The 12,007-nt window shown below is 38.3% G+C and overlaps 1 protein-coding gene and 1 long non-coding RNA gene across 2 annotated transcripts; both read left to right on the top strand.

The window, feature by feature from the left end:
• Positions 1–8,033: 8,033 nt before the first annotated feature.
• LOC115627330 lies at positions 8,034–8,785 on the top strand. The gene is made up of 4 exons (XR_003995660.1): positions 8,034–8,132; positions 8,214–8,327; positions 8,392–8,446; positions 8,508–8,785. It is a non-coding gene; the product is annotated as an uncharacterized LOC115627330 (long non-coding RNA).
• A 2,289-nt stretch (positions 8,786–11,074) lies between these two features.
• On the top strand, positions 11,075–11,573 carry LOC115627311. The gene has a single exon (XM_030522954.1). The coding sequence runs from the start codon at positions 11,099–11,101 to the stop codon at positions 11,471–11,473; it is 375 nt and encodes a 124-aa protein (XP_030378814.1). The 5' UTR covers positions 11,075–11,098; the 3' UTR covers positions 11,474–11,573.
• The last annotated feature ends 434 nt before the right edge of the window (positions 11,574–12,007 follow it).

Here is a 12,007-nt window from a genome sequence, read left to right as displayed (position 1 = left end):
TTGCAGTTGCACTTGCAAAGGGTCCCCGTAAAGGCAAATTCAAACCCAAAGGGCATGAGTACCGTATGGTTGGGTATTCGGTAGCAGCCAAAGGCTATCGGTTATACGACCCAGAGACGAGGACGATTGTCGAAAAACGAGACATTCTATTTGATGAGCGTTGTGGTGGTCATACCAATGAAGATACCGTTACGGTAGATTTTCCTGCATGCGAGGTTCAAGAGCATGTCACTCACACGGATGGTGACAGAAGCATCGACGACGATGACAGTGAGCACAGTTCTGACGACAGCAGCTCCAACGCATATGAGAGTGCAGTCGAAAAAGAAGACTCTGACGAGGATACTGTGAAGATTGGGCCAGGCCGGCCTAAAATTGTTCGAAATGGTAAACCTGGTCGTCCAAGAAAGCAATACAATGTGCTTGGAGCATTGGTTGCTAGTGACGTAATGGTTCCGACATCCTATGATCAGGCCGTTGGTAGCACACATGCAGTATTCTGGCAAGAGGCGATGCAAAAGGAATATCAGGCACTACAATCAAACGAAACCTGGCAGATGGCTGATTTACCAAAAGATCAGCGAGCAGTTGGTTGCAAGTGGGTATACAGCCTGAAACGTGACTCTGATGGAAAAGTCGAACGTTTCAAGGCACGACTCGTTGCTAAAGGGTGCTCCCAGAAGTATGGCGTGAACTATGTAGAGACGTTCTCACCCGTTTGCAGATTGGAAACCGTGCGGTTTATTTTGGCGTTAGCAGCGGAATTGAAGCTGTACCTTCACCAGATAGATGTGTGTACCGCCTATTTGAATAGCGACCTGCATGAAACTGTTTATATGAAGCAGCCACAGGGATACACAGATCCCAATAATCCAAGTAAGGCTTTATTGCTTAAAAAGGCAATATATGGATTGAAGCAGTCGGGGCGCGAGTGGAACTCCAAGCTCGATTGTGTACTACAAGGCATAGATTTTGTAGCATGTGAAAATGAACCGTGTCTTTACAAAAGGAACGGAAGAGGTGACTTATCATTAATCCTTGTTTATGTTGATGATATAATTATAGCATGCCGATCAAAAGAGGACTTGGCCAACATCAAGTCAGCCATTACAACATCGTTTGAATGTGTTGACAAGGGAGAGCTGCATTTGTTCCTTGGCATGGAAGTGCAGCGCGACGGTGAGCTTGGCGAAATTTCGCTAAGCAATTCGCAATACATCAAAGACATATTGCGTGAACATGGATGCGAGACCTGTAGACCTACAGCGACCCCACTGGATGCTGGTTTCCAAGTGATATGTACCAGCGAGCATTGTCAAAAGGTTGACATTGCATCCTACCAGTCTTCAATTGGCGAGTTAATGTGGCTGGCGCTTACAACAAGGCCAGACATATTGCATTCCGTTGCCAAGTTAGCTCAACGGAATCAAGATCCGCATGCAGAGCACCTAGTGGGTGTAAAACATGTGCTTCGATACCTGGCGTCAACTGTGGACCTGAAGTTGCACTACAAAGAGTGTGGACAACCCCTTACCGGCTATGTGGATGCAGACTGGGGTGGCGACCGCATCGATCGCAAGTCGTATACTGGCTATGTATACCACTTGGCTGGAGGACCCATATCCTGGCGATCTGAAAAGCAACGCAGCGTGGCACTTAGCAGCACGGAGGCGGAGTATATGGCTCTTTCAACTGCGTGTAAGGAGGCCATATACCTACGGCGTCTTATAGTGGAGATTGGCTGCGGTGACTCGAGTACTCCAACTATTCTTCATGGCGATAATTTAAGTGCTCAACAATTAGCTAAGAATCCTGTACACCATGAAAGAACAAAGCATATTGATATTAGATATCATTTTGCAAGACAGGTTGTAAACGAAGAACAAATTGTTTTACAGTATACATCAACCAATGAAATGATAGCTGATATTTTAACGAAAAATCTCCCTAAAGCGAAGCATGTTCATTTTACAAAGCTGTTAAATTTGATTTGAAAATTTTTGTAAAACATGTTTGCATTGAGGAAGGGTGTTGAAAATCAATACAAACATAAGTACCAATGCACGCATGTTAATATAAGCAGATAATAATCTTATGTTATCTACAAGTTATCTGTCACTGTTGCATACGAATGTAAGCATAAAGAATATGTATAGCAAAAGTGTCAGTCTCCAATAAAACTCTAAAGCGAACAGACGCACGGCGGTCCGCGACTATTGTCTTTTACTTTACTCCTACTGAGCCCTTCCCTTTTCAGCGAATATATAATCTATTCAATATAATCCGCATGCTGTCACACCACAATCCACAATCCAACGAGCAACAGTAGTTTGCCATTAAAGAGTGCGCGTTTAAAAAGCATTGCATACCTTCCAGCGTAAATGAGGTCAGTGAACACACACACACACACACACACACACACACACACACACACACACACACACACACACACACACACACACACACACGCTCACACACATGTGCTAGAGCAAATATGTATATGTGCACAGGATGACGATGACGATGACGACGACGACAACACACTTAAATTCCAGTACGTTTTAATTTCAATTGGCAGAAGCAATTGCCGTATTAAGTCCTTGAGCTCAACCGCGGCACCTTTTCTTCTTATTGGTGTTGTTGTATTGTTGTTGTTGTTGGTGCTGCCCAGCCACCTTCATCTGCTAATAGGCGCAAGCATTAATGAAGCGTTCGAGTGTGTCGGCCATCAACAGGTGGCCAACAACGTCTTATGGCAATCGCAGCAAAACTAAAGCCATTAGCTCGGCGCCACTAAGTATGTGTAGAGGTGTGTGTTTGTGTGCGTGTGTGTATATGCCCGTTAGGCACATATCCGCATATTTAGAAACATTTAAATTATATACAGTGCAGCACATTTGAATAGACACAGCACGGTCTCTTTAAATTTTACGTTTCTTTGCAGCTCAAGAAATCAGAACGGAAACCAATATTATATTTATCAGCTGTGAATAACTAAAGCTATGCATTTCTTTGTTGACATAAATAAATAAATAAATAAATAAATAAATAAAATAAAATCGACTGCACGTAGCCAAACATCTGTTGATTGTGATGATTCGATCAAAATAAAAGTCAAGTTTTCAGATAGCTTTGCTTTGTGCGTAGGGGCATAGCTTGCTGGACTGGCTAACAAATTTTCCCCCAACGGGTCAGTGGTTCTTCACCTTTAATTTTTAACTATATCTTTTAATAATCTTTTAATAATTAAATATTTTAATTTTAATTTGATTTCTACTATATTTTATTGCTATATTTTTTCATCTCTACTTCTTTTTGATAGATCTAATAACGTATCTGACTACTCTCTGCTGCGAATCGGGGCATAGCTGGCCGTTTGGCAAATACAATTCCCCCACCGTGTCGGATTCGTTATTAGATATTTTTGTCATTTTTTATTTTTTCTTTCTTAAGTTTTTTTTAGTTTAAGTTAAGTTTAAGTTTAAGTTCTCTATTGTTTAGATTATATATATATATATATATATATTATTTTCATTTTCCTTTTACATCGACTGCATTGTTTGTCGATTAAATAAATAAATTGAAGACAACAATCATACATATAGTACATATATCTCCAATACTACCTGTACAGCAGATCTGCACCAAATAGAAGCAGACAATAGAAAATTAGACGCTTTCAAAATAGACTTTTCTATTATATCAACATTTTATATTGTTGTATTTTTTTTTAAAACTTAGATATACAAATTGATTTTAAGAATTGAGTTCTTAAAGAATTCTAAACCAAATCGGTGAGCTTAACACTTCTTTATAACAAAATCAAAACAAATCAAACAGTACCAGAAAGTTTCCGCAACTCTTTTTCGAAACTGGAGACTCGATTTTTCTGAATTTTCTCTAAAGTATGAAGTAATTTTTTTCGGCAGTCAGAAGAGCTTAAAAATGAAGACGTTGTGCTTAAGTTTCATATTTTAACCTTTCCTCACTACATTTTCTAGTACTTCTATTTTTTTTTAAGAAAATGTACTTTCTTTAAAGCAGGGAACAACTTAAACTGCAGCTACAAATAATTCGAATATCCTTCAAGCTCTCCTCCCCTTTTGGAGGTCAGACAATTTCATTAAATAGTATTTTTCACAATGAAATTGTTAATAATAGTTAATAATTGGTAATTCGGCCACTTTTTAACTATTTTTTTAGACAAACAAACCAAACTTAAATACTTGTAGAACTTTTGTTATTTATAAGAAGTTGGTGCCTGTCACCAGTTAAGTGAGCACTGGTGTACAAAAGCTATGTCCTTTGGGCACTCACACATGCACACATGCATGTGTACACCCACGTATGTAGATTTCTTCACATATTTGTATTAAAAGCGATTTCTTTTCATATTCAAATGCGTCGTTTGCTTTGAGCTGCTTTGCTGTTTCCTCTGCTGCTGCGGCTGCTGCTGCTGCTGCTTCTACTGCCACTGCTATTGCTATTGCTACTGCCACTCCTGCTGCTGCTGCCGTTGCTGTTCCTGCGGCTTATCTGGCGCACGCTTTTAGCTGCCTTTGCTTTTTGCCCATGTTTTGCATAAAAAGAAATTTTTCTGCAACAACATACAAACCAACTCACATGGCACTTTGTGCCCCACTGCGTATGTGTGTGTGTGTGTGTGTGCGTGTGTGTGTGTGTGTGTGCATCTAATGCAATGCAGTCTGGGCTACAATGTGGCAAGTGGCTGCCAAGTCAGCTTGAACAGATTTACTGTCAATGGCCCAAAGCGCTTGCTGTGTGTTACAACGCTCCCACGACCATCCGGCAGCCGCACCACAAACCACCACCAGCACCACCGTGACCGGCACCACTCACTACCGAACAACGGAACCAACCACACTTGAAAATAAAAGTTGTGGTACGATTCAAATATAATATAACTGTTCCCAAAATAGAACAAATGAACAAAATAGAACAAATATGAAGAACCAACGAGCCATTAAATGAACTTTATTTTAATTCGTATACTATGTACAACAACGTAACCTAACTGATTCATAATTATTATTAATATTTTGAAGACGCAATAACTGAAGATGAATAATATAATGAATACTCTCCAAAACCTTATCTGGAAACCCGTTCTGCAAACCTATTCTCGACACCTATTCTTAAATTCTTATATTTCTGAATGCAGAACTGAAACCGCAATCCACTTGAGTTCGATTCGATATTAATGTAATTCAAGAAGTTGTTCATAACAGTTGGCTAAGCATCGGGGCCAAGCTGTACGAATGGGAAATATGTTAAAAGGCAAAATAGGCAATAATTAATACTCATAATTGGATTTGATTTAGGATGAATTTCTAAGTTACATATGTTAAAAAAAATAATTTGATTTGAATAATGCTTTATTACAATGTTGTTGTTCTTTAGTTTAATTAATACTCATAATTGGATTTGATTTAGGATAAATTTCTAAGTTACATATGTTAAAAAAATTAATTTGATTTGAATAATGCTTTATTACAATGTTGTTGTTCTTTAGTTTCCTGTGCCGCCAAATGTCGATAAAATGCAATAAAAAAGTTCGTAATTGCTTAAAAGCCAAGCTAAAAACACAGAAAAAAAAAATAAATAAATAAATAAAATAAAAAATAAAGACCAAACACAACAAAACAAAACCTTAAATAAATAAATAATTAACATTTTTTGTTTTTTACATTTATGGCAACTTCTAAGGAATGTATGTTGTATGTTTTGTTTTTGTAACTTCTCTCTTTTATTTTCAGTGTAGGTGGCAGCTCCATGGCCCCTAACCCGTATTTTTCCAACATTTGTTCGCTCGCCTGTTTGCCATTTTAACAGTTTTGCGCTCGTTGTTGGTTTGTCTGTGTGGCAGTAGTTGGTTGGCATTCAGTTAAAACTCGCAGGCCGGGGCCGCAAAAGCTCCTTCAACTGGCTGGCCCCTTTGGCAGCCCTTCTCCGCCCCCGCCGCCACCCCCACATCCAGCGCCACCTCCACCCTCGGTGCCAGCCGCTTGCCGCTTGTTTGTTTGAAGTTTTTGCCTCTTAAGTGGCAACTACTTTGCACCTCAGCCAGTTGCCGAGCGGGCTAGTGGGTGGCTGGTGACTGGTGACTGGTGGGTGGGTGATGGCTGGCTGGCTGACTGCCTGGCTGATAACTGCCGGCTGCAATCCAATGTGTAGGCGTGTCAGCCATTCATTCATATACGCACACACCCCACGTGCTTCTCTCTGTGTAATATTGAAGTGGTGCTGTTTGCGGCCTTGAGCCTTTTTTTACACCTTGGCATACATTCAGATAAACGCACACACGCACACACACACACACACACACACACAGACACACTCGTGCACAAGTTACATGATTTATCAGCCAAGTGCAACAGCACAAATATAGATATATAATATAACTATATAGTATATAAGTAGTATATATGTGCGGCGCTTATATAATCAGCCAAAGCGAGAGTGCGCGCTTATCTAACGTTTGCAAAATTAAGCAAACACACATACACACACACATACATATGTATATAAGTATATTAGTGTGTGTTTGTGTGTGTGTGTGTGGCAAGTGCAACATTGTGGCACGCACGTAATTCCGTGCAACTCTCGGCAAACCACAGACCATTGTTTAAGGGCCTACCCAGACCTTTTGGTTTGAGTTGAAACCAACCTAGGCCCCCCTGCGAGCATAATTTTTATTTAAGAATAGAAAAGCATTTAATGATTTAAAGATAGTTGATTAAATAAATAATGTCAAGTTTAATTAATAAACTAGTACGTGGCTATGTTTGGCAAATACAACATAATGCACATATTATTATTTAATTGAATTACTTATTTGTAAAGCGTGCTACTAATTTAATTAGGGTCTGCTTTATAAGCACTTATTTATTTGTAACTGAACGAACAGTGCGGCATCTACCAAAAATTTGGGGCTTTGAAATGTGCCCACATGAATGGGCGTATTGTAATTATTTGCAGCAAATGGTGAAGCCCAACAAAATGCAAACAATTCTATAAATTATTGCAATTACAGAGCATGTGTGGGAAAAGTATAAAATATTGCATAAAATTAAATTCTGCGGCTTTTTAATCAACCAGCGCCATGTTTGCTGGTCAGCGGCCAGTTGCCCAGCCAGTCGACCAGTCGGCCAGCCGACCACTCGAGCCACTCGACAAACAATAAAATTATTTAATTTATGATTTATGCACGCTGTCATGCTCCAGCCACGCCCACCGTCCACCGTCCACCACCCACATCGCCCGCACGTCATTCTGTCATGTAATCAGAAAATATTAGCTAATGAGCCAAAGTCACCAAAATAAATGGCCGACGGCAACTCATAAGTACTACTACGAGTATAAAACATTGCCGCTCCGGCGGGGAAATCATAATTCTATATTCTATATGGAAATCAATTTTGCTGAAGTCGCTACACACAGTCGGAAGCGGAGTGCCATGTCCTGCGACCTGGGATTAGATCTGAGTTTGTTTTTTCAGTGGCAGGAAAGCGTCTAAAATTGCAGATGTGATTTACATTTTTACACTCTGTATCCGTAGGGTAAAAGGCATGAGGAGACGAATCGATCTACACATGTCCGTCCGTCTGTACGCCTATCCGTCTGGATGAACGCAACGATCTCAAAAACTATAAAAGCTGGAGTATCCTATGTTTGTAGCCAGATTCTCCTAGGTCCGAGAAAGGACAAGTTTAGTTTATTTTATTTGTATTTATATTTATTTTTTTGTATTTTCGAGGGTTCATTGCGGCTTAAGAGGATCGATCCTACAGAGATTTTAGCAATGTGAAGCTGTCCTATATTTACTTTTTAGGTAGACTAGGAGACAAATTGTTAACATGTTCAGAAATTGACAAACAAAGCAGGCTGTGCCTTTTAGAAAACAAGGCAGGCTAATTAATCAAAAAAGCAGGCCTTGAAAATCCAATCCGTTTCAGATCCGAATATCGAGCAGAATTTTAGACAGAATTCTCAGTTTGCTTTCAGCTTCGTGCTGGAGCAGAAGTCTCGGAAAAAATTCAAAAATAACAATCAAATCAAAAATATTTGGCTACTTCCTAGGATTAGACAAAAAAAAATTTTAAGTTGCGAAAGTGAGTTAAAAATTTAAGGTCGAAAGAGAGAAGTGCTTGCTAATCTCTTTCTTCTTTTTCCATCTCTTTTTTTCTGGGCAGGCCATTAGTGTTCAAACAGCTGCACGGGCTTCCCAAATGAAAAGCACAAATCAAAGGACATCTCAACATAACAAATGCCAAACAAGATGCAGTATTAGACAAATGGATACTGAGGTAATAAGCCGGTCAAATGAAATAAAATTAACTCGATTGCATAATGTCCTCACATCCTCCACAGTTAAGAAAAGGAAACTAAGAACACTTACAAATGCCATTTAAGCTCTCGTAGTACGGTGAGTTAGTCAAACCGTTTTGATTGTTGTGCCTCATCTATGATATCTTTACTTTTTGCAGCCAAACTTCTTGCTTAAAACACTTGCCCCACAAATTAGAATTTGTCCGGCGGACGGTACCTGGTCCTCCACACCTGAATTTTTATTATTACAAAGAGGAACTGCGGATCGCGTTTGGCCAGGACTTGCTTATTTATCGTTTTGTTTGCCACATTTTTTGCCGTTGCTGAGAAGGTCAATGCCAACTGGCTTAAAGGAAACTCAAATAGTTTAAGCACATTTGAATGATTTCCTTTAGTTTGCATTCCCCTGAAATATACGACACGATTGCAATATTAATCTATGGCTTCTACATTATTCTTGTTGTAGAATGAAATTATAAATTTATGTATCGTGTTTTAGCTATATTTTCAAGTTGCGTTTTTGGCCCAATTGGAGCCACAAATGAATAAATTCAAAACAGAACTTTGGGACAATTTGACTCTCAAATAGAGCAATATATAAAAATGTAGTTTATTTTTTAGGTTTATTCTAGTCCCCAGTCTAAATGCCAACTGACTAAACCAATAGAACCAATAAAACAAATTCTTGCTTGTACATCACTGTGGATAAAGCTTTTTTTTACTGAACGAAAAATTGTCATTAAATTTGGCTAAGAAATGAGATAAATTGAGGAATCGGTTATGAATTTATAAATGCTAGGCTATATTCAATTGCGATAAATATCATAATTTTGTTGGTGTGTTCTTAAAATCTCCAACTACTTGTAAGTGTGGCGAGTCTGAACGACGCCATCATTTGCTGATCAAGCATAACTAATTTGAATAAGTAGCTCGATATCTTATTTACCAATCGATCTCCAGGAGTCTGGCTGACAAAAACAACCGCTACCGCGAAGCTTAATAAAAGTACACATAAAATATGCTAAAGGCGCCACCTGCTAGTCGCGGCTCAAGCGAAGATATTATAGATTTGTTGTGCCAAAACAAATTTTCCGAAACGCCACCTATTGCTTAATTGAGAGATTTGCAAATGCCATGTGTATTCATTTGCAACTAGTCGGTGTGGTAACGCTATTTTGTACGCTCTGGACTATCAGTAGGGTCAGGCATCACTGTTACTACTAAAATATACAATAACATTTAAAATGTTATTCGAAATATTATTTACTGCCTGATTTTCAAAGAGTTTCGCAAAGAAGTAATAAGCTATAGCAGAAAATATTATATATAAGCATTTCATTCATTGTAGAATAATTTGCCTGCATGACTACACTTTAAATTTCAGAACCGATATTGCTTTAATTGTATGAACGTTAATTTTAATAGAAAAAAAGGGCTATGTGTCCAACTATTTATTTTAAAGACTTTTAGGGGAGCCCATAAAAATTACCCATAGTCATAGCCTATTTTTTTCTTTATGACCTCAAGGTTAAACACCTTTATTGGATCAATAGTTTAATGTCTTAATGTCTTTGTTATTGCCCTTCAAAAAGCTTTCGATCAGCGATCAAGTTTTTTTTTTTTGTGTCTGTAATGTTTTTATATTATTTATTGAAATAATATTTGTCTTATTTTATTGTTTAGATTGATTGGCCAAACAATCAATGGCAGATATGTTTATGTTTATAAATCTGTGCCGCAACCGATTTAACTCAAACACATATATCGCTGAGCATTTATGATTTGCGATTAGCGTGTGACATTGAAATGCTGATAAGGGATGTCGCTAGTATTATGTGTAGATTGAACTGTCCCATACAATTAATTGGGTTGTACTGTGGGCGTTTTAATTGGGTACGTAAATAAAAACTAAGCCTGTTTAAATATTAGTTTAAGTTATTATTTGCAGCAGGATAATCCAAAAACTATGCTAAGACCAAAATAGTCACGTAAAATAGATCTCAAAATTTATAACATGTAATAGAAAAACAGCTATATAGAAAAATAGGTGGATTATAAATAAAAATAATTACAATTTTGAGAGAAACAAAAAATTGGTTGGTCCCAAGGCGAAAAGGTTTTCAACCTTTAAACGTTTACAACTTGGTTGCGATGTCATACTTAATAAAATAATAGTCAAGAGAGAGAATATGTTCACCGATCCTTCTAATGGAAGCTATAAGATATCCGATTTTGGATAAGATAACTCTGCATGCCAAGTTTGATGACTCTAGCTATCCATTTCTCTGTAATTCGATTAATGATAAATATATTTTAAATGTTTATATTTCTGCTCACAAAACTGAGCCTGAGTCCCAAACGGTTCAACTCAAAAATATATCGCACTCAAAACCTGACCTGAGAGACATCTTTATACGATTAGAGATTAGCTTATGACATTGAAACACTGATAAGCGACGCCGCCGCCTGTTGATTTCTAAAGTTTTTCGCATTCTAATTCGAAAGCAGCACTGTCCAACATAATATTTTGGGCCATTTATTGGATTTTCAAACACGAATATTCATTAATTAGGTGGAAAATAGAGCGCGTAGAGCGTTTATTGGACTTGTTTTTGTTGAAAATGGATTACTCATATCTCTACTTTTTGTTGCGCAGTGTAATCGAAATCGAAGTTCAAATCAATTCAAATACAAATGAAGACAAATCAGTCTGCTTCGAGTCGCGCTCTGAGTTCTACGCTTTGAAAAAATGAAATTGTTTCTAATTTTGTTGTTGTCCTCGCTGCTGTGCATTTGCAGTGGCCGGGCAGGAGGTCTGCGGGTACGAAGAGACTCCAATGCGGACCTAGAAGCAGAGAAGGAAGCTCTTACAGGTGTTGGGGAGGACCATAGCGCTGACATAGACGCGAGTGCCGACGACAACGATGGTGATACGCAGGAGGAGACGACCCCACAGCCTCTCGGCATTGTTTCCATCAAGTCGCGCGCCATTGCCATGGATCGTGGACTGTGCAAGGAACTCTCGCCGTATCACCCGCACTACCCTAGGTGTCAGGAGTATTGCAAGAAACTTGATCACTGGATAGGCATGTGCCGGCGCGAAAGCTGCCATTGCATCTCCTAGTTAAACAATTTCATGTTGTTGTTTTTTTTTTCCAATATGTACATTTTCTGTTGCATTTTAAAATTCCAAAAAGAACTCTCAGCACTTTTATTTACACAAATGGGTCGCAGAATATTATTTCCGGATTTTCTTTTATAGCAATTAGATTGTAAAATAAAAATAAGCTAATATGCTTAGTCTTTTTCAAAATTTTCAAAACCCTCATTCATCAAATCCCAATTTTTTGTAAAGAATCGTATATTATTGCAACAAGATATCATGCCTAGACTGAGATTTGTGTTCTCTTCTGTTAAGTACCGCAGAGTTCTTTGAGGTACAACTTTGGTAAAGCCAATTCTTTCTTTAAAATCTGTTTATGGTTCTTCCGTCTTTTTCTCTCTTAAATCCAAAATGATGACCAAAATATTTAAATACTATACAACGTTTTGTGGCGCACAGTGTATAAGACAGCTGACAATTTTCCCAACTTGTGGGTAGAATTTTCTATTCAAAACCCGCATTCCTCCAAACCTTTAAAGCCGATTCGTGTCAACC

The sequence above is a fragment of the Scaptodrosophila lebanonensis genome, unplaced genomic scaffold (assembly GCF_003285725.1).
Source record: "Scaptodrosophila lebanonensis strain 11010-0011.00,11010-0021.00 unplaced genomic scaffold, SlebRS2 tig00000092-arrow-pilon, whole genome shotgun sequence".
NCBI classification, from domain to species: domain Eukaryota; kingdom Metazoa; phylum Arthropoda; class Insecta; order Diptera; family Drosophilidae; genus Scaptodrosophila; species Scaptodrosophila lebanonensis.
Note: the sequence above shows the minus strand (reverse complement) of the source record. Positions and strands in the feature narration are given on the sequence as shown.

Coding starts and splice junctions, on each gene's coding strand:
- LOC115627311 (XM_030522954.1), top strand. CDS start 11,099: ATGAAATTGTTTCTAATTTTGTTGTTGTCCTCGCTGCTGTGCATTTGC.